At 35.0% G+C, this 24,307-nt stretch overlaps 1 protein-coding gene across 5 annotated transcripts in view; it reads right to left on the bottom strand.

Annotated features, from left to right (window-relative positions):
• Positions 1-12,099, bottom strand: part of LOC143248858 (uncharacterized) — a 37,190-nt gene extending 25,091 nt beyond the window's left edge. For 2 of the 5 annotated variants that reach the window (XM_076497705.1, XM_076497706.1), the window contains exons 1-4: positions 11,919-12,092; positions 11,263-11,475; positions 2,715-2,883; positions 230-519 (exon numbers count right to left, since the gene is read on the bottom strand). In XM_076497705.1, the coding sequence (XP_076353820.1) occupies positions 230-519; positions 2,715-2,748 (324 nt within the window). In that variant the 5' untranslated portion in view covers positions 2,749-2,883; positions 11,263-11,475; positions 11,919-12,092. Of the gene's footprint in view, positions 1-229; positions 520-2,714; positions 2,884-4,009; positions 4,182-11,262; positions 11,508-11,918 lie in introns of all 5 variants that reach the window. The other 3 variants (XM_076497707.1, XM_076497704.1, XM_076497708.1) reach the window with 3 other exon arrangements.
• Between the last annotated feature and the right edge of the window lie 12,208 nt (positions 12,100-24,307).

The raw sequence follows: 24,307 nt of genomic DNA, 5'->3' as shown, positions 1-24,307 counted from the left end.
ACAAGTAAACATATTCAGTTATATCTAAATCGCGAGTGTAAGTTCAGTAATTGTGGGTTAATTTAGGTAACTATTTTACTGAAAATTTCAAGATCAAAAGTACGTTGATGAAATGTTTCTTAAATTTAGTGAAATGTGCTTATCAGGTATCTTACGTTTGAGAAGGTTTCTACCCCACACACTTTATCAGTTATATGTTTCGTTTCATGTTGACATTTAAATTGCTTACCTTAAGACAACTTAGGTCATGAGGTGAAAAGTAGTCCTTTAGGCTTTCACATACACTGTCAAGGGACATTTCTTTTGACTGACCATTACCACAAGGTTGTCTTTCAAGAATGCTTGCAACTGGAACATATCCACCCATGTCCGTTGAATGTTTTACTAGGTACGGAAGAGCAAAAGCTCCACTCATACTAGGACTGACCACTACAGGACGTATCAAGTTCAAGGCTTTAACTACGTCGTTAATGAACTCGCCGCGGTCAGAGATGCGTGCCCTCTCACTGTTACCGAAACCTGTTACACAAATATTCAAACATAAATGTGCAGTAAATAATATATACACAAAGAAAGATCGCACCGCGTAGACTGCAGGTTAAAGGTCACCAGGATTAAACTTTTGCATAACACATTTATGTCGAAAATAAGAAATACAATTGTAGATTTACACAATTGATAGATTATTAAACATGTTCGTTTAAAGACGTTCAATTCCTAAGAATAAAACATGCTAGTTAATTACATACTTAACATGATAGCCTATATCACTACACAAGAAATACACAACTGTGTTTGAAACTATTCACAACTGGTCAGGGTCCAAAATAGCTAAGTGGTTGAGGCGCTTGACTCGCATCTGAGGGTCGCGAGTTTAAATCCCCGTCACACCTAAAATGCTTGCCCATTCAGTCGTAAATCCAATATTTATTGGTAAAGGAGTAGACCAAGAGTTGGCGGTTGGTGATGTTAATTGTTTACATTTTCTCTGGTCTTACACTGCTAAGTTAGGGACGGCTAGCGTAGATGGCCCTCGTGTAGCTTTGTGTGAAATTTAAAAAAACAAACAAAGAATTTAATTTATGATAAAGGTCTTGACTACCTCTCTCTTCATTCAGTGATGGACTGGAGTCTATATCAAAATGTCGTAATGTTAAGTCGGCAATGAACTGACACCTCCCTCTAAATGTCGTAATGTTAAGTCGGCAATGAACTGACACCTCCCTCTAAATGTCGTAATGTTAAGTCGGCAATGAACTGACACCTCCCTCTAAATGTCGTAATGTTAAGTCGGCAATGAACTGACACCTCCTCTAAATGTCGTAATGTTAAGTCGGCAATGAACTGACACCTCCCTCTAAATGTCGTAATGTTAAGTCGGCAATGAACTGACACCTCCCTCTAAATGTCGTAATGTTAAGTCGGCAATGAACTGACACCTCCCTCTAAATGTCGTAATGTTAAGTCGGCAATGAACTGACACCTCCTCTAAATGTCGTAATGTTAAGTCGGCAATGAACTGACACCTCCCTCTAAATGTCGTAATGTTAAGTCGGCAATGAACTGACACCTCCCTCTAAATGTCGTAATGTTAAGTCGGCAATGAACTGACACCTCCCTCTAAATGTCGTAATGTTAAGTCGGCAATGAACTGACACCTCCCTCTAAATGTCGTAATGTTAAGTCGGCAATGAACTGACACCTCCTCTAAATGTCGTAATGTTAAGTCGGCAATGAACTGACACCTCCCTCTAAATGTCGTAATGTTAAGTCGGCAATGAACTGACACCTCCCTCTAAATGTCGTAATGTTAAGTCGGCAATGAACTGACACCTCCTCTAAATGTCGTAATGTTAAGTCGGCAATGAACTGACACCTCCCTCTAAATGTCGTAATGTTAAGTCGGCAATGAACTGACACCTCCCTCTAAATGTCGTAATGTTAAGTCGGCAATGAACTGACACCTCCCTCTAAATGTCGTAATGTTAAGTCGGCAATGAACTGACACCTCCCTCTAAATGTCGTAATGTTAAGTCGGCAATGAACTGACACCTCCCTCTAAATGTCGTAATGTTAAGTCGGCAATGAACTGACACCTCCCTCTAAATGTCGTAATGTTAAGTCGGCAATGAACTGACACCTCCCTCTAAATGTCGTAATGTTAAGTCGGCAATGAACTGACACCTCCCTCTAAATGTCGTAATGTTAAGTCGGCAATGAACTGACACCTCCCTCTAAATGTCGTAATGTTAAGTCGGCAATGAACTGACACCTCCCTCTAAATGTCGTAATGTTAAGTCGGCAATGAACTGACACCTCCTCTAAATGTCGTAATGTTAAGTCGGCAATGAACTGACACCTCCCTCTAAATGTCGTAATGTTAAGTCGGCAATGAACTGACACCTCCTCTAAATGTCGTAATGTTAAGTCGGCAATGAACTGACACCTCCTCTAAATGTCGTAATGTTAAGTCGGCAATGAACTGACACCTCCCTCTAAATGTCGTAATGTTAAGTCGGCAATGAACTGACACCTCCCTCTAAATGTCGTAATGTTAAGTCGGCAATGAACTGACACCTCCCTCTAAATGTCGTAATGTTAAGTCGGCAATGAACTGACACCTCCCTCTAAATGTCGTAATGTTAAGTCGGCAATGAACTGACACCTTCCTCTAAATGTCGTAATGTTAAGTCGGCAATGAACAGAAAGCCCACCAGGTACATCCATTGCCACAGTCCGGTAGCCCATTGCAGCCAGCACTTGTATTGTGCCCAGGTCCAGCCAGGTTTTGGAAGAAAACGCTGCTCCGTTCAGTAGAAGGATGGAGATGTGGAAATTGGAAGTGTCCTTATGTAAAGCTTCACGGTAGAAAACTTTGACATTCTGGTTACAGTTATGAAATAAACATGATTACAAAAAATGAAACAATATTGGAATATTAACCACAAACACGTTTCGTTTTTTCTTTTTCAGAAAATCGTAACAAAACGTCAAATTGATACGATTACCAACTTCTGTTTCATTTTAAATATAACCCATCTATCTATATAAATTACATACTATGTATATATTATATACGGTGGTTTATAATTTCTAATAATGTTTTAGTGGTTCTAACAAATGTGAAACTTGAGGCAAAGTGTTACTTTTAAAAACATTTTCAGGTTCAACTTGAACCCGAAATAAAAATAACTGTGTGAATAACGTATTAATTTATACATATTGACAAGTAGTTTCTAAGTAACAACAGGTTTATACAAATTGACAAGTAAAGTTGTAATTTCTAAGTAACAAAAGAAATTCATATTTCACGAAATTTATTACACGTACCTATCCACGTAGTAATGAATGATGAGTCTACATAATATATTCATACACAAAACAATACTCACTTAGAATCTCAGGTTTAATTCAGTTTTCAATTCACACAATAAAAATAAATAAATGTTGTGTTTCAAATTATTTTATTAAAGAGTTTATTTGTTTGAAATGAAGACCAAAGGTTTTTGACGCTGTGAGTCCGCAGAGGTACCGCTGTGTCACCGAGTCATAAAAAAAGTGCAAAATGTAAAGATCTATAATTTATTTTGACTTGCCAATGAGCGTATGTTACCGAGCACAATCTATAACATCATAGTATCAGGATCTACATCTACTTACCACAAATAGTGCATTTGCGGCAACAGCATCTACATTCCATTTACCAGAAATATTCCATTTGGGGGGAACAACACCTACGTCCACTTAGCAGAAACATTCCATTAGGAATAACAGGCTATACAGCCACTTACTTCAAATATTTCATATGGAACATAATCTACATCCACTTACTACTTGGTGGATTTGGAATATGAACATAATATAATTCTTCCTAATAATTCAGACATGTTGTAAAGCTATAAATAAATATAGAAGTTGATGGTTATTCAGGTTGAAGATAAAACCATTATAATATATTGTGTATGTATTGGTACTCTTGTTTTTAAAATATTGGTTTTAAAATGGTTACCTCTCGATGTGGATTCCTTTACATGACGAGGGAACGTTGTAGGACCTTGAAGGGAAGAAAAGGATTCTATAGGTTGAGAGGCGTCGGAGGCACCGAAACACACCACTTTGCCGGTAAAGTCCTGTTGCTGGGTGAACTTGTGATGCTTTCCCCTAAAGTCAGTCATGTGATCCTGTTGGGCAGAGGTAAACTAAGTACTGGTGTTGAACGTTCTCAACGGGTATTATGGGCAGTATGTCTGATGCTAGTGTTTGGGTATAACACTCACAAAACCATGGCATAGCGACACTGTCCTAGTTGGGTAATGTAGCTCGTCCTCTTGTTGGACTCCATGGAAAGTGGGGTCAATGGGTAATGAATCATTCTGTATTCCTCATGGATAATAAAAATAATGAACATCAAAATAAAATAAAATTCATTAGTAAACGATCAATCATAAGGACAAATGGCTCCCTTTTACATATCTTAAACACAAGATAACACACTCCTCATGAAATCGAAGTCCATTGGGAATATGCCTTTCAAGGTTACTTTCATGCTAATCTGAATTCCTCAAGAGGAGTGATCATGAAGAAAAATTTACTTAACATCCCTGAATCGGAGATCCTCGCTTATTTCTTCAGCCAAGGTGTTTTGGCTGTTCGACCTCTCTCCATTTGTAAAAATGGAACAATTTGGATTACAAACGTTCTGATGTTGCCGTTTAAATTGCTATTTCTGCCTGCCACTATCAAAGCAAATTATCTGTCACATGTTTCCAATGCTAAAGGTTCAGAGATTCCAAGAAATCTTGTTGTAATTCTTTGACACGTGCTCGTTCTGGAGGTTAAGGCCACAACAGCTATGAGTGTCAATCGGACCCACATTGCTCTAATTTTAATGGTTCCCATTCTCCATGTTTTCGTCCTTGCCCTGAATTAGCAAAGGAAAAAAAGGAGGTGTATTTTTTGAAGACCATAAACAACATTTCTTATCCAGAAACACAAACTGTTGTTTCCTCTTCCACCTCTGATGTATGCTGCTGTACTCCACTCTACTGGTACAGCGGAGGTACAGACAAATCTGTCTAATTCTCTTATAAAGACTTTCTCTCATCATGTGAAGAGTCTTCTGCCCTCCAAGGATACACGTGTTAATAAATCTACGTCTTCTCCTGTCTCTTTTGCAGCTTGGACCTCTCTCCATCGGGCCCCCCGAAGTGCAGGCCAGTTATTTGATGACGCACTCACTCATTGAATTCTAATTTCTCCAACATGGACCTGCCTCACTGTCCCGTAGCAAGGTCCTTGTGGATTAATAGGCCTCTTCCTACTAAACAAAAACTAAAAGACACTGCATACAGTTTTCTACATTATAAAAATGGCTACCTTCGTACAGTGGAACAGTCGAAATTTCCATTTCAGTTTATATGACACTAAAGCCTCGATTTATTTCAATCATCCTGTGTGTCTCTCCTCACAGAAACATTCCTTAGGCCTGTTGCTCCTGTAACCTTTCAGCGAGTTTCCTTGTAAAGAAACGACAAATTGTGTGATGGATGAGTTCTGCTGGTTAACTAACTGAAACATAGCTGTTGAAGTTCTGGGAGTACCAACTGAAACATAGTTTTATTTAAGTCCTAGAAGTACCAACTGAAACATAATTGTTAATGCCCTCGGTACATTATGGAAAAGAATATAAATATGACAGATTATTCAAATAGGCTGCACTAAAATAATAGGAAAAAACACTGGTATGTCAGCTTATTGGTGATTTTTGTTTGGGACGTGGGAAACACATAAAACGTAATTTCCAATGAGAATAACGTAACTTTAGAAAATATTTATATATGTGACATTCTAGTAGTAAATAATTCCACAAGAACAGAAAACATGGAATCAACATCTTTCACTTTTTCAGCATATTTCCTATTGTTGTCGAAAACTGGAGATGTTTTTGAAACTCCTATAGCTTTGTTGTTACGAATGTGGGTTTTTAATTAAAACTACAAAATACACTTTTGATTTGAGGGATGTCACTGACTCTCCATCCGTTTTGTCAAGAGAAAGTACCAATCTTTAGTTACAAGATAAAGAAATGTTGCATTGTAAAACTGTAGAAGTTTGGAATCAGGACAATAGAATATCGGTTCAGGAACCACAAAGAGATACAAATATAGGAAGATTTGTATTCAATGCAAATGATAATCAACAATGTTTGGCTTTATAAAAATATCGTTGATGTACAATAAATCTTGAAATGAGGTCTAGTTTTCTTCTAATGACAAATAACGTGTAGAAATTCAACTGAAGAGAATACTTAAGCAGAGGTTAGGACTATGAAGATGAGTTGTCTGGAAATGATAGAAGTCTAAAGATGGCAGAACGCCTCCACAGTGGACTGTTCTTGTTATTAACAATGTAAAAACCGTTCTTAATAGGCCTGCTTTACTCCCAAATAAAAAAACAAAAAGATTGCCACATCAAATCTCTGAAACCTGTTACAAGAACTTTCACAGTTTGTGCAAGGTGCAGTATGAGAGGTACTTTCCAAAGAACCTCCTTCTTCGGTGATCACAGCAGTGAGTCTGCAAGTCTACTGGCTAAAAGCCGTATTCGAAATCCGTGATGGGCATTGTATAAATAGCCCTTTGTATATCTCTATGCTTAAGAACAATCAAAATAATTTGAAATCATATGCAAAAATTAAAATTGCACTGTAATATCATTTTGCTATTAGAAGTACGAATGGTGAGAACGTAATGACAGATCTCTTGAAATATCCAAATGAGGAAAATTTAAGAAGATTGTATAGCTATATATAAAAATATGAGTTATTGAATAATTTTCTCAAGCCTGAATAAACTTTAGGTAATATGTAAAAAGAAAGCACAACTGATAAAGTCCCTGTGACTGTCACTACGTTCGTTTAATCTTCTGTAGCTTTATGATATTTATTTGGCTCTATATAATTTTAATTAATTTGACTGAATGTAGAAATAGGAGAATGGTTACAGTTTGCAGGTGTTATGACTGAAATATTAATAAATTGCATCCTTCCATATATAATATATCTAAGTTTTATGACAAGAAACAAACGTTTTCCGACCCGGCATGGCCAAGTGGTTAAGGCACTCGATTCGTAATCCGAGGGTCGCGGGTTTGAATCCCCGTTACGCCAAACATGCTCGCCCTTTCCACTGTGAGGACATTATAATTTGTGGTCAATCCCACTATTCGTTGGTAAAACAGTAGCCCAAGAGTTGGCGGTGGTTGGTGATAACTAGTTGCGTTCCCTCTAGTCAAACACTGCAAAATTAGGGACGGCGAGCGCAGATAACGCTCGTGTAGCTTTGAGCGAAATCCAAAACAGACCAAACCTATCCAGAATGTTACATCAGAGAAATCGACAGAAAATTATAAATCAGATTCACTGAACATAATAATGAAAAACTCTCTCATGTTTTCCACCATTGTAACTCAAAAATCCACAGTATATCCACAAAAAACAGTGTAATTTTAAACAAAGAACCAAATAACGATAAACAAAGAGTGAAGGAAGCTATCTTAATTGAACAAAACAACCCCGCCCAAAAACCAACACCCAGGATACTAAGATACCTATACCATGTTGTGAAGCAATCTCCAGTCATGTGATCTCTTTATTCTTTAGTGTGTGTATTACTGTGTCACTGTCAACTACTTGTACCTGATAATGAAATAATCAGGTCAAAACGGTGTGCATTTATAATAAAGTTTTATTCGTTACTAAATAAAACTGTTTCCAGTTTATTCGAATATATCTTTATTTGAAGATCCCTGATGAACAAAATTCCACGTTTTGAAATCATTTAAGCTACAGGGCTTCAAATTTTTTATTTTATTTATTTATGTTTTCTTAACATCATGAATGTATTCAGGTATATCCTTAAATTTTTACTCTAATTGTCCTTGCAGTTCACGAAATTTTTTGTTGTCCGTAAACGTGAGTTAATCCTTCTCCTATAATTTCTTGGAATACAGCCTATTCAAACAGGAAATACATAAGCTTCTGATAAATGCATAGGAAAGAATTTAGTTAACATTACCCACAAGAAAAGTAAAATTGATCGTCACATTAAAACGATTCCACGGCTAAAAGATCGAACATGTTTGATGGCGAGATTCAAACCCACAATCAGTAGTAGTTCGTGAGTCGAACGCCAGATGCTCCTAGGTAACAGAATACTGTGTTAGTGTTGAACAAACAATTTTATTGTTTTAAATTAAACTTTGGTTTACTTGCTTTACTCTACCATCCGTGTTCGATTTATTCTTCACTTAGATAGTTCTGTATGCACGATTTTAAGGCTTATCTGTAGCTAAGTATCACATGAACATGATTCCGTGAGAAAGTCCCAAAAATTATGTACAACTGTTTGAAACTGTGACAGTTTTGTAAATGACTACCTGTTTGTATTTCCTACCTGGGAAGTTGCAATATTACCAGTCATGTTGTTTAATATGATATAAAATAATAAACAGTACAAACTATCTTTACCATCAGTCAAAATTATCAAACAGTCCTTAAGCCTCCTCACAATTCCATTATAAAAAATATCATTTGAAAGTCAGTTTTGAAACAGTGTTAAGTTAACATTAACATTACAGACTGTTTAGGTGTCTCCATACAGGTAGGTTCTACACATTACATCATATTGCTACATCTACATTATTATTACAACATTCAGTATAAAGAACTTTATAACAGGATGAAATTACTGGTTTTATATATAAAGCACATAGCGAACTCAAGTATTCGATTTGTAAAATACGCAAGACTTCAAATATTTTATATATGAAACAAATAGAGAATTCAATATACATTTGTGAAAATAGTCGCATTATATCTTCTTTTTTTCTCAATATCACTTATTTTTGATTAAGGTACATGTATCTAACAGGCCCGCCATCACCAGGTGGGTAAGACACTCGATTCGTAAGCTGAGGGTCGCGGGTTCGAATCCCCGTCACACCAAACATGCTCGCCGTTTCAACCATGAAAGCGTTATAATGTGACGGTCAATCACACTATTCGTTGATAAAAGAGTAGCCCAAGAGTTGGCGGTGGATGGTAGTGCCTTCCCTCTATTTTTGCTAAATTAGGGATGGCTAGCGCAGATAGCTATCGCGCTAACGCGTCCGACGGAGGGAAGGTGATAGATACTTACCTCAGTACATAGCACCAACCATGAAATATAGGTGGAGTCAATGTAATGGTATGGAGGTGTTTTTCTCTTAATGCAACAGGAGATATTTGCAAAATAAATGGAATAATGAACCAGTACAGATACCAACAGATACTGATCCGGCATGGTATATCCAGTGGTTTGTGTATTATTGGTTATGAATTCTACTACCTAGAATATAACTACCCTCTTTCAAACATTAAGAAAGAAACTGCTGGAGTCATTTTAAAGATACAATGGCCCCCCATAGAGTCCCAATCTCAACCAGCTTAAGTAGATCTGGAACATGATGGATCAAACACTTGACATGTCAAAAATTACTTCTAAATAAACTTTATGGAAGTGTATTACAGACATTTGAAGTAAATTCCCAAAAGACTTTTATTAGATGTGTTGCAACGATGGTTGAAAGACTATCTGCAATTATTAAACCAAAAGGGGGACACAAAATATTAGCTGTTTACTGAACTCAACACTCCCACCGAGTTTCTGTTGTACTGTGTTTACTGAACTCAACACTCCCACCGAGTTTCTGTTGTACTGTGTTTACTGAACTCAACACTTCCACTGAGTTTCTGTTGTACTGTGTTTACTGAACTCAACACTTCCACTGAGTTTCTGTTGTACTGTGTTTACTGAACTCAACACTCCCACCGAGTTTCTGTTGTACTGTGTTTACTGAACTCAACACTCCCACCGAGTTTCTGTTGTACTGTGTTTACTGAACTCAACACTTCCACTGAGTTTCTGTTGTACTGTGTTTACTGAACTCAACACTTCCACTGAGTTTCTGTTAAACTATGTTTACTGTACTCAACACTTCCACCGAGTTTCCGTTGTACTAAATATGAAGATTAATAACATTTTGGTGTTTCACCTGTGATTTACCTTCCAATGTTCTTTGACAGAAACCTATAACCTCATCCTTGATTTTGCCCTTACAATTTTGCACAATAGTGTATATCGGTAATACTAGGGTTTAAATAATTTATCTAAAGGAAATAAATCTGTAATGCTGAATAAATTACTTGAATTTCACTGACTGATTACAACTTGTTAAACTTTTACACAAAAACAAAACTTGTTTCCGTTAGTAAAAGCCTATAGCTATACTTGTTAAGAAACCATTACAGCCAGTAAGTTGATAATTGTCAAACCTATTGACATCTTTGCTTATACAGGAATCAAGATGGTGCTAATCTAAACTGCTTAAATTGCAAAAAATCTAAATTTTTATAACAATGTGGTTAAAAACTGGTTATGATTACAAGTTGTGGTGTCGGAACATCTGTTTGGAACATAATTTGAGCTAAATCATGTGAAAGAACTTGGAACTTATCGCAGCTTCAGTTAAGTATATGATGTAGTTGGTTAACTTATGTGTAGCAAAAGAAAATGTACTTTATCAAGTAAAGATTAATAGTCATCTTGTCACTTCTCTGACATCATTACTAGAACAGTAGATAACCTGGCGTGTAAAGCTAATAGTAGAAACTAAGTACGTATACAGGCAAATAATGTGAACGTTCATATACGTTATAAACTGTCACAACTCCATTATCAAATAAGTTTCATTTTTTACTTAAATTTGTCATCAATAGAGCAAATATGTAGGAATATCTAGGCTTTTTGTTGTCCATTTGTAAACGAATTAATTTGAAGTAAGGATTATGTTTTGATACTGATCACTAACAACAACCCATGGAGTAAAAATGTATCTCAAGATAGCTGGTGTGGGTATTAAAACTTTAATTAAAATAAAATACTGAAGAACGTTTCGACCTTCTTAAGTCATATTCTGGTTAACAGGTCAAAACGTTGTTCTGTACTTTATTTTAATTACGTTTTAATACCTATAGCAGTATCTTGAGAATACAATAACAAAATAGCTGTCAGCATACGCTGAAAACTAAGATTCTGGTCGATCTAAGTGTTTAGTAGAGGTTTTATAATAATATCTATTATCTTAGTTGTAAGTGAATCCGCATGAGTTAGTAGCCTCACGCTAAAAGGATATAGACAAATTAATACCACTAAAGTAACTTACATCGACTGTGATACTGGTTTCTTTGACATCAACGTCTGCGACCTTTCGTTTAATTTCTTCTGGTATTTCTTGAGACTTCAGGTCGATGTGCCTCCAGAAGTCTGAAGTTGTGATATCTGTTGTTTGATCTGAGGTTTGTTGACCACTGGCACTTCCAGCTTGACATGGCCAACGTGTTAGAGAAGCACTTGCAAGCAACAATAGCACAGAAAGCTAAGACATCAAAATATTCCGTCAAGCTGGTACTTAGAAGAAAATAACGGCTAGTTACAGTTCAAACTGAAAAACAACAACTTTGCCCCAAACCACAATAAAATATCCAGTAAAAAACCTAAATGTACAGCAGAATAAATTTTTGTTTAATATGTACGCCATGGAAATTTAAATCTATTTTCCTATTTTCTTTCGTTATTATTACATCAATAAAAGGATCACCAATTTTTTGAGGATATGTATATTCAAATACGTATTAACGAAATTTCACGTGCTTTGAATTTCAGAGTTGGAAATATTGCATATTTGTTATAAGTAACTCCAAGAACTGTTTTCTAAATATTGAGTTAACTTATCGAAAAAAAAAAAAAGAGTAATTTATTCAAAATCAATAAATGACAAACTTAAATAAACAAAATAAAATACGAAACTGATAGACATACAGAAATCGCTCCTATATCGTCACTTTTCTACAAAGAAGATCCGGTAATAATGTCTCCTCTACTATGAGTACATGATATGAAACAGAAGGATGAAACATTTGTTTTGAAACCTCGTTTATGTAGCGCTACCAGTGCTGCAGCATCTACCTACACTCATGAAAAGTAGTTACCAGTGCTGCATCATCTACCTACACTCATGAAAAGTAGTTACCAGTGCTGCATCATCTACCTACACTCATGTAAAGTATGTCACTTTAGCCAACTGTACTTACAAAATCAAGGATAAACAAAAGTGTAGAAACCTGTTTGACAAGATTTTAGCAGGTTCAAATCACATATGATCCATACCACCAGGTACCCAACTCATGGCAACAATTAAGACAACGTTTGCGCTTGATGACTCAACGGTAAGCTTGAGGGCTCAAAACACTAATAATCGAGTTTCTATCCAAATGGTTGTAGCTCATTATGACTTTTTTTTCATTTAACTCAAGTAAATGAAAGGATGCGTAATCACTTAAATCAAAAGATATTTATTAATCGGAAACATTTAGACAAAATACTCACAGGTCCCCTCGAGACAGAACTTCTTCATGCAATACATCTATAGTCATAGCTTGAGGCCCCCTAATTAGTATGAAGCCCTGGAATTCAGCTCTGTAAGCCCATGCTTTAATTTGAGTTGAATATACTTCATAAACTTTGTTTCAGTCGTTGCAACAAGAATGTTAAGGCTAGGATCATCAAGACGTTAGAATATATAATACTGTACAATTTAGTTCCAACTTTTTTAAAGTAGCTTGACATAGACCGTCTCTAGACTTGAGCGCTATTTTTTAAACTCTTTTGAAAAATTAATAGTTTCAAGTTGCATTTTAATAATAATTTCATTTGACTTTCCTTCATTTTCTAGTAACTGAAATGTATTATTTTGGTGTTTAATAACAGATTGCGACATGAGTTAATAATAGGTAGCGCTGCAAAGCAGGTCCATCACAGACAAAAGGAAATTATTTTCCGTCGTCAATATTTTCACGTAAAGTAATTGTACGATAATTTTTTGTTAATTTCAGTTAATCACTAAATATTTGTACGATAGAAAATTGGTTGCTATAGTTGATGATATGATAATAATAAAAACATAATTTAAGAGTAAGCGTTGATAAAAGTAACAAACATTAACTTTCTGTTATGTACATACACAGTATTAAGCATACGTATTGATAACGTTACTATCACTATTTTTATCTTATTTGTAATCAGGATAAAGTATAGTGGTGAGTATTCCCGCCTGTCGCGCGAGAGACCGTCTATTTCCAGCCGGGGAGATAGATATGCATACGTTTTACTTTTTCTATTAAATATACAATTTTCAATACTTTTTTGTGAATTACAAAATTTGACTTGCAGATTACAATGTTTTTGAAAAGTAAAAACAACTTTTAAAAGTAAATAAATTTATTTGGCGATGGCAGCATTAAAAGTGACTACATGTTTCAGTACCTCTTCGCCAACGCCACAAGAAATGGCTCGCACTTGGCAAAAGGAGATTTGTAAGTGAATAATTTAAATCATTATGCGTTTAAGAGGTTTATATCGAAAATTAATATTGCACTCTATAATTGTGCACTATCACCTAGCAACCCGTCGCCTTATTTAACGATAAATTATAGAGTTCATGAAATAAAAGTTCATTTTCGTGCTAACTTATTAAAAATCCTAAACTTTACGACTTGAACGCCAAATACAATCGAAGCATTGGAAAAATTATTGTAAGAAACAAAGTTAAATGCAAATGTTATATCTCACACTATGACTTAAAATCAGAGTCGTGTAAAGAATAACATTGCAGATCTCTCTTTAGGCTCTTACAAATTATTGCCCAAGAAGCTTTACGTTCAGTGTCAGGATTCATCTGTTAGGTTGGATTTTGAGAAGTATAAATATCCTCTTTCTGCAACGTTATCTCACTCCAGTCTTTCAAAATGAATGGCGAACCAGCAGAAAGTTTCCTCCCCTTTTCGGCCAAGAAAAGAGACTTCTAATTGATTATTTGGAATTAAGTACACAGCTACACAATGGGCTATTTGTGCTCTGCCCATCACTGGTATCGAAACCAAGTTTCTAGCGGTGGGAGTCCACAGACATACCAATGTGCCACTGGAGGGGGGGGGCTTCTTATTGAAGGGAAATTGTGTAACGTGTTAGTTAAGAGATGAACTGCATAAATGGGCAGCAAAAGACAGTATATGAGAGAAAATAAAAATGTGTAATAAAATATCCGTGAAACAACTTAGTAACTTTAAATATACTGCTGAGTCATTATGTTGAATAATTATGTTGAGTTAAATTAGTCTTTGTTTCGGTACATATTTTGAAGGTTACCACGTGGTGAAAGTGGCTACCTTTGAGGACGAGCAAGTCGCCAATAGTTACACACTGAATTTCAAAAATACGAACGAAATAACTTCTATTAAACCGATAAAAGAAGTTTTATAATATGTGGAGAGGTATGATCACACAGTTCAGTAAAATGCGTGCCAAATCATTATGCAAGGTTTGTTCATACGAATATTTTGAAAAGTATATTTATGATCTAGGTTAAATTTATGTAGATTAACTTCCATATTGTTATACACAAGCTGTGCAATTCTCATCAAAATCTACTAACAAACAAGGTTTTCTAAAATGCCATGAGTTATACAGTGGAAAATAATTAAGCAAGTTCCTGGCAAATGACTGACTCTGCAGCACAAAATAACAGCCATTAGAGGTAATAATAAATAAAACTGATACAATTAATCTATGTTAACCAAAGAAAACCCACAAACCGCTTAATACATAAGAATCAGAAGAGGATACCTCATTTATTGGATGGTATAAAACCATTTTATGACACGAATTTGATGATCCTATCATCGACAGAGTTGGTCAGTTTTTAAATGTCTTTTGTTTCATCATCCCTTGCAGATGATAGTACAACATTTCAGAGATCATCCTTTGATGTAAACTTTCTTACACCAGCATAAATCGTAAGTTTCATGATATGTTACAAGTTCTCTATGGGGTTTTAATCTAGAGAGGAAGCTGGCCATTCAGTAAGTTAGTTAGTTTTCAAGCCTAATTTGGAAAGGTAACTCAATGCACCATGAGCAGCATGAGATGGGGCATTATATCTCATAAAAATGGCTTTTCTTTTGAATCCCATAGACTTGGTCCCATACCAAGGTTTTGGTATGCAACATAGGATTCAGAAGTCACTTTTACATCATCAGGTACTCTAAATTGACCCACAAGCTCAGTACCAATGATACCAGCTCAAAATATCACTCCTTTTGTGAAACTGTCTAAAGAGCGAACAATAACTTTGTTTATCTGGGGTGATTTGAGACTGTTGTTTTTTTATTGAAAATTTCGCTAATAACCGTTTTGCACACCTACTTAGTGCTTTTTAGTGTATCACTGGTTCCTACATAATGTTTTTGTTAAATAAAGAGAAGATTAGTGATTATCTTATTAAAGATTATTAGTGTTGTATTCACGTATTTTTTTCTTATTTTATTATTGAACAAATGAAGGGTTAATCGTTTATTAATAATTATTCATGTTAATTAGGGTTCTTCTGAATGGGAAAGTAAGTAGACTTTGTCTGTAATAACATTTAAAAAAAAGTTAAGCACATCTCAAACATCCAAAGTATTTGGAACTGGCTTGTTCTTATGCTTAATATTTGAGTTTCTTTGTTTGTTTGTAGTTAAACACAAAGCTATGCAATAGGTGATCTGTGCTCTGCCCATAAGAGCTATCGAAACCATTTTTCCAGCAGTGTAAGTCCGCAGACGTAACGCTGTGCGATTGGGGAGCTAATCTTTGGAAGTAAACATTTTTACAGTACAATGATTTATTGTATACGGCGGTGTTTAAAATAACGGATTTTACAAGCTCAGGGTAATTAAACAGCATTAAACTAATGATTCATTGGCATCAGTAAGATTTTGTATTGGTTAAGCACGAAGATACCCAATAGGTTCTCTGTGCTGTACAGATCATGGGTATCGAAACCCGAATTATAGCGTTGTAAGCCTGCAGATTGCCAATGGATGTTTATTTGTTGGAAAGGGAAGATACTTTATGGCCACAAAGTAGAAAAACTGTAATAGAATTTTAAAGAATTTCAAGATTATTTGTTTATTTAATTTCACTTTAAGGACGAACAAATACATCATCAGATATTTAAGATGTAAACCCTCGAATTTAAATTTACGCAACATTTTGGTTAATATTTTCTTTAGCTTAAGTATTTTATTTTTGTAAAGGTTGATGAAATTTGCATTCGTAAAAAAAATAAATTGTGTTTTGTTTCTGTACGTTTAGGGCGATTTTATTTTTTCTACCAAGTTAATTTATTTTTGAGATACTTATTACCTTCCTGTTACACCAAACATGTTTTCCCTTTCAGACGTGAAGGCGTTGTAGTGTAACAGTCAATTCCACTATTTGTTGGTAAAACAGTAACCCAAGAGTTGGCGATTGGTGGTGGTGACTAGCTTCCTTCCATCTAGTCTCATACTGCTAAATTAGGGACGGCTAGCGCAGATAGCCCTCATTTAGCTTTGAGCGAAATTCAAAAAACAAAATTATAGATCATTTCTTTAAATCAGGGGTCACTAAACTACGGCTCGCGGACCAGATATGGTCCTCAAGGTCATTTTGTTCGGCCCGCCAGCAGCTAGCCTCTTGGAAACAAAAATGTCCGACTGTCATAACAAAATAAATCACACCGATGTTCGCTTTAAACTGGCAAACACAAGACGTTATGTTAAAAAGAATCAAGGCTGTCACGCGCATTTTTAACCAATAGGAAAATTCTTCATTCGTCCTTGCTGCCCGTTTATTCATATCGAGGCACGTATCTATGAAAGCCCTAGGATTTCGAAAACAAGAACAGACCTAACCCTTGTCCTATCGACTCGTCTTGTAAATTCAGCAGCCGAGTGTTACCGCTTCAGCAAGCTCATTTCTCTTATTAGTCGGGTTATGCGCTTTTCGTAACTCGTACAATACTTTTCTCACAGCGTTCTGTTTTTCATTTTCAGATTCTGTTTTTTTTCACCCATCGTTATGGCTGCTTTTAAAAGAAGAAAAGTGGACTTTGAGTGTCGTGCTTTTAATGAAGAATGGGGAGAAAAGTACTTCTTTGTGGAAACAAAAAACCAGAAAGCTACTTGTGTGATATGTACCGAAAGTGTTGCCGTTTTGAAAGAGTACAATCTTCGGCGTCACTATGAAACAAAACATCTATCAACATATTTGAAATTTTCAGGAAAGCTCCTTTCTGAGAAATTTGAATCTATGAAACGTGTTTTTGAATCTATGAAACGTGTTTTTGAATCTCGAAAGAATCTCTTCACGAGAAAGTTTACTGAAAATATATCTGTCACTCATACAAGTTACAAAATAGTGCAACGGATGGCAGAGCGAGGAAAACCTGTTACTGACGGCAACTTCATAAAAGAGTGTATGATGGAAGTAGCAAATGAGCTGTGTCCTGAAAAAGCCAATTTCTTTTTAAGTATCAGCCTTTCAGCAACTTCAGTTGTACGAAGAGCAGAAGAACTTGGAGAGAACATCGCATTACAGATACGCCAAAAAGCTAGGAACTTCTTATGGTAGTCTCTGGCACAGGATGAGTCTACTGATCTCTCGAGCACGTCTCGTGTTCATTCGTGGAGTTAATTTGGACTTTCAGATCACGGAAGAGCTGGCATCAGTTTGCAGCACGCACGGAAGAACAAATGGAGAAGACATTTTCATGGAAGTGCATAAAACTTTGCAAGACTATAACCTTCAGTGGAATCAACTTATAAGTGTAACAGTTGATGAAGGAAAAAACGTGGCTGGAGTAAAGAAGGGTCTGATGGGGCTGATCAGGAAACAGTTGGAAGATCTTCAACTCCCAAGCGCTCTGTTCATACACTGCATCATACATCAGCAAGCACTCTGTAGAAAAGACTTAGATATTTCTTGCATACTGAAACCAATCATTTCTGCAGTGAACTTCATTCGGGGTCATGCACTTAATCATCGCCAGTTCAAGGCGTTTCTTGAAGAAATTGATAAACCAACAGACCGGATTGACAAATGCCGCAGGCCAGTGAAAGTTTAATCAACAAATTGTAGTGACAAATCAACAACTTCAGGAGTTGTGTCAGTAGGTAAATTATCAAATGCAACAGTCAAATCATGTTTCAGACCACATGTTTGAAGGAGGTTGTGTAATTGAGTGTCGGAATGTAGAGAGCGTACTTAGATGTTTGATTATATAATTTTATATTATTTATTTTAGTATTATTATTTATTACATTATTTTTAATATAGGTATAAAGGTGTTCCTTTGTATTGGTTTATTTTGGGCTTGAGTTATTGTACAAGTAAGGCTCCTTTAATTTTGCGTTTGTTTATGTTTGTTTCTTTATTTAGTATTTGGGTGTTTTTTATGGTTATGTTGTGTTTATTTGATTTGCAGTGTTCGAAAATGTGTGAAGGTGACTTTTTGTGTTCTTTGAATCTGATTTCCATTTTTTTACTTGTTTTTTTCAATATAGAAGTCGCGGCAGTTATCACATTGTATTTTATAAATAATGTTGGTATGGTTTGTCAATGTAATTTTTACATAGTATGGACCTTAGTTTTGTGCCTGGTTTTTGAATAAATTTGGTATTAACCGGAATTAACTTTATTTGCCAAATGTTGGTTATTTTTCCGCTGATGTCGGAAATATATGGTATGCAGCAGTATATGGTTTCGTGATTTTTTTAATTCGTGAGATATATTTAATTTTGTTAGTTGATTTTGCTTTCTGTCTAGATGTGTGCGTATAATGTTTTCTACGGTTTGTGGAGGAAACTTATTGATGTTGATGAAGTATTGTTTTATTTTGTCTAATTCATCGTTAATTTTATCTGGTGAGCATAGTTTCATGGCTGTGTTTATTTGGTTTCTTAGTATGTTGAGTTTTAGTTTTGTTTCATGTGCTGAGTTCCAAGGAATATATATATTCGAGAAGCTAAACTTTAACTTGCTATGAAACTTGTTCTCTAATAGTAGTTCAACTAGTGTCTACAAAATATCGTGAATACTTGTTTATTCTAAGTATGTAATAATGTTTCAAATAAGGAATAATGTAAGGTGTAGTTACACATCAATGATTTAATGAATCTTCCGTTGATAATTTTAATATCGATGTAACTTGCATTTATAAATATTCATTAAACAAAACGTTCATTTCCGATCGTATAATAATAACCTGAAATATAGAAGAGAATAGACTAATGAGTAATATTAGGCTAACGTTTGGTTCAGATCGAGGTGGGTATTAAAGTAACTTAGGTGGCGATAATATTCAAAGATGGAAATTATCTTTATAAGCATTTTATAAATTCCTAACATCAAGGAAAGTAACGTATCTCTTAGATGTTATAATCAGCATTGGCATTAAAATAAATGTCACCATTAAATTTGATATATATCAAAATCTTGGCAATACTGGATTTCTTCCATTTTTGAAAACATAGAATTGCAAGTAGATGGCCTCGAGAGTTGTAAAAAACATAAATGTTATATATGCCAAAACTTATTTTCTTTAAACAGTGGTTTTCAGAACAGCTTCACGAAACAAACCAAGAACATTCGTGTATGTAATATTTTTGAACTCAGAATTTTGCTCAAGAACTGTATTACTGTACATGATAATAAATAAGAGTTACCATTATGTTTAATAATATTTCGTAAAGTTAATTCGTGGCTTAACAGGTATTGATATGGCAAATGAAAAATAAAGAAAAGTCCTCTTTAGGCTTGTCTTCTTTAAATGTCGTTCCTGATAGACATAGGTTACATTATCTGTTATAAATAGGCAAACCGTTGAATAAAGTTCTATAATATCTTCATATTTTTAACCTGTAGTACTGTTTAATTATGAAATTTAAGAAATATTTTTATTCTAAATTATGTCTTTCTTGAATATGAAGTTAAATAAACTAAATTACTTTTTTTTTCTTTCGTGTAACAACAAAATTTATATGTTCTTCAAGTTTCAAATTCCGTATAATTGGGAGGTTTTTGTTTTCGAAATATTTTCATGGTGAGCGAAATCGAGAGTTTTAAAACTGCCTCATATAACTTATGTATTTATTTGTTTTAGGTCTTTTATGTTCCATGAAAAAATACATAATTAAATTGCCTATGTTATATTAAAACGTTTGGCCGAGTCAGCATTTTTATCAATTTTTTTCATTGTAAATAACTGGCTATTCTATAGTCTTTTAACATGTATATATGTTATTTTATAATTTTTCAATTATAATTGAGTAGTTATAAATGCATTAACATTGTAACAATATTTAAATTAAAATATCAGTTAAAGCTATTGTTTTGAATTAAACACAAAGCTAAACAATAAGCTATCTGTACTCTGCTTACCACGGGTATTGAAACCCGGTTTCTAGCGTTGTAAATCCGCAGACATACCGCTGAGCCATGGGGGTGGGGGGTCGCATCAGTTAAAGATTATTCAAATATGTAACTTATGTGAAAAATACTGCATTCCATAGTGTCATAGAGAGATTAATGACTACAATTAGCTGTATCAAACATTTTGTTCTTCAAAACTAATAAGATTTCAATAGATCTTTCGTACTAATAACGGTATTATGTTCATTACGCTGTTCATGGCTGCCAGGTAAAATACTATCATAGTTTTGTTGTAATGTTGCAAGAAAATTGATACCCTGAAACAAATAGGCCTAAGATTTATAATATATATTATGTAAATTCCACTTTCCCCCTCTGGCCCAGCATAGCCAGGTAGTTAAGACACTTAACTCATCATCCGAAAGTCGCGGGTTCAAATCCTCGTTATCATGTGACGGTCAGTCCCACTATTCGGTGGTAAAAGAGTAACCTTAGAGTTAGCGGAAGGTGGTGATGAATAGTTGCCTTTCCTTTAGTTTTACACTGCTAAATTAGGGACGGCCAGCGCAGATAGCCCTCGTGTAGCTTTGCGCGAGATTAAAAAACAATCAAACTTATCTTTATTTGATGTTAAGATACTTTTGCTTCTAGCTGTTTAAGTTGTTCATTTCTCAGTTAAACTGCCAAAAACTGAGAAGAATAGCACCCAAAACTAACGTATAAATCAATTACAAGGTAGTACATGAATGAGATCCTTTGTTAAATGTAATTTTTGTAACTGTAACACTTAGGTTTTCGAAACGTAGATTTATGTTTCTATAAATGTTCAATTTCATAAATATCTTGTTATGTATTTCCCTTCGCCTTTGAAATGTTCTTGAATATTAAAGGAGATTCAAATAAAGTTTGTTTGTTGAATTTCACGAAACGTTACGTGAAAGCTGCCTGCGCAAGTGAAGTGATAGAGTAAGATAAAATTCAGCTTGAAAACTTTACACACCAGCAACTCTTAGCCAACAAATAGTAGGAATGGCTGTCACATCATAACGTCTTTAAGGATATACTTGTTGTGTTCTGTTTGTCCCTGCTACCCCTACATTATTTTACATTTTCAAATTTATTTAATTTAATGTACGGCAATACCTCGCACAGTGCAGCTTAATCAGTACGGGATTCACTGTAGTGGGACTATATTTATATACGTATAAGTCTTTGGGTTCTTTTTATTATGGCTAACATTTTAATGAATATTTCTAGAAAGAGTGTGTGTTTTCTTATAACAAAGCCACATCGGGCTATCTGCTAAGCCCACCGCAGGGAATCGAACGTTTGATTTCAGCGTTGTATTTCCGAAGACATGCCGCTGTATTAGCGGGGTCTCTTATGAAAAGATTTCTATAAATTTGTGTCACTTGTTTATTCTAGATCTTTCTGCAAGCCTATAAAATGCGCATGCGCATTTATATACTATACAATATAAATCTGAGCATCACTTACATCCAGCGGCAGTTTAAGTTAAGCTTTTTATTCTTAAGCATGGATTTATCCTTTTACAGAGATCCCTTTATTATGCGTGAGAAAAGAATGTGTGATGACACCGAGCCAAAGAAACATAACTCGCACGAGACAAAGGAATAAATGAATCATCTATAAGACTGTAAAATGAAAGAACCAGTACAAACAGTATGGAATAGCTACCATCTGTTTTGCTTCGAAAACAATCGTAAAGAGAAGGAGCTCTCTAATGGTGAATATGGAACGTCTGCTATCAATATGGATAGAAGATTGCAATCAGAAGCGAATTCCTTTACGTCAAATGGAAATTCAAACGAAAGCTACGAGTCTTGTAAACGCCTTAAAAGAAAACGATGAAGAATGGGGAGCTATTGAAACATTTTCGGCAAGCCATGATTGGTTCTTTCGTTTTAAAAAACGCTCTGGTATTCATAATGTTCGTATTGCAGGCGTAAGTTCAAGTGTAGACAAAGATGCTGCTGAAAAATTTCCTAATGAATCTATAGAAATTATTAAAAAAGGTCGGTACAAAGATAATCTAATTTTTAATGTTGATGAAATGGGTTTATTTTGGGAAAAAAAAAGCCTTCTTGAATTTTTCTATAAGAAAATGAAAAACTCTGTCACGTTAAAAGGCGTCAAAAAACAGTTTGACACTTGTTAGGCGGAAATGGATCTGACGATTTTAAATTAAAACCTGTGCTTGTGTATCGTGCGGAAACCCCCCGAACACTCATCAGCTGTGCAAAGAAGACTCTCGCAGTTGTTTGGCGATCAAATAAAAAAACATGGGTCACGAAACCTTTGTTTGAAGACAGGTTAGAAAGTTATTTTTGTCCTGCAATTGAACATTACTGCAAAAGAAAACAACTCAGACTTTAAAGCCAACCAACGGGACTTTGTGACTTTAATGAAAATGCCAAAATTCATTTTCTTCAATACAACATCTCTACTGCAATTTATGAATCAAGGTGCAACGTTTAAAGTTTATTATTTGAAGCGAACTTTTCTCAAGCAATAAAGACTACAACTACAGAAGCTGCGCTACCTTCGACTGAATTCTGAAAAAATTACATCATCAGAAGTGCTATCGAGAATATGAACGTGGTTCGAAGTTAGCGACAGCAACCTGAGAGCAGTGCGGAAGCACGTCCTGCCTCATTGCGCAAGCGATTCCTGCGGCTTTGAGTCCGAAATTAGGGATGTTTCTGAAGACGTCGTCGAAATTGGACACAATCTAGGATTCGAGTCTTTGGAAGTTGCTAATGTTCGAGAGTGCATTTACACACATTCTCAAGCTCTTGACAATGATACACTCCTTAATTTATACCAAGATCGGGCAGGAAGAAGAAATGTCCACAATGTAACCAAGGTGCTAGTGAAGAGCGGGAAAAATAATTTCCCTTACATAAACTTGACAAAATGTTTAGAGCAATGGAGACTGCTTCAGACTTAATTATGAATAATGATCCAGACATAGAGCACAGTATTAATGCCAGATAAGCGTTGAAAAATCCCATTCGATGTTACCGAGAACTCCACAAAAAAAAATGGTATAACTTAGATTAGATAGATTTTTCTTTAATCAGTGAATGTTTATAGTTTTCATTTTCTCAAAATAAAATTATCATTGTTTTAATTTTTCAGAATAAAGTTTATCAATTAATTTCTATGATCGCCACGTATCATTATTTTTCCTATTGAAACTATTCCCCGTTCAGTGCCTAATCAATCAATGCAGTAGTTCTTTTTCCAACGCATTAACCACATTGTGCGAGGTATTCATGCATATCAAATTTATGATATTTGCAAACAAAAGTGAAACACACAATTTTCTTTCTTGTCACAAATATATTTTAACATTTAACAACAATACAATGTATACAAACAGTTATTATCAATAGTTGCTATAAATATTTTACAAACTCGCGAACAATATACAGTCTTATATCTGGTCTGGAACTGAATATTTTATCAACGGTTCAGGTCCATGACGAGCAAATTAATTCTGATACTCTTACACTTCGCTTAACACTCCTACGAAAAAAATATTTACATCCACTAAAGTGATTTTGGGGCCTATCAGGCCCCATATATTTTTCCAATAGAAACACAGTGATTTAGCAACATTAATTACAAACAACTTTAGAATGGCTCTGACAAACATTTTTTTTACAATTTGAGCAAACAATTTTCGACTGTCTATCTTTTGATTTGCCGCACAAATAGCATCGTCCTCTTTTTGCCCTCTTTGCAGGCGGTTCACATGAGGTTGTTTTGTCATTATCTTTGCAGTAAATTTCTTTGATTTCAAGCACCAATTGCCGTATAAATTCTCTTATGGTTCTTGATTTATGTTGACGAAGAAATTCTGGATGTTTTGTCGAGTATAGAACGAAAGC

Source organism: Tachypleus tridentatus, chromosome 4 (genome assembly GCF_004210375.1).
Source record: "Tachypleus tridentatus isolate NWPU-2018 chromosome 4, ASM421037v1, whole genome shotgun sequence".
Taxonomy (NCBI): Eukaryota; Metazoa; Arthropoda; class Merostomata; order Xiphosura; family Limulidae; genus Tachypleus; species Tachypleus tridentatus.
Note: the sequence above shows the minus strand (reverse complement) of the source record. Positions and strands in the feature narration are given on the sequence as shown.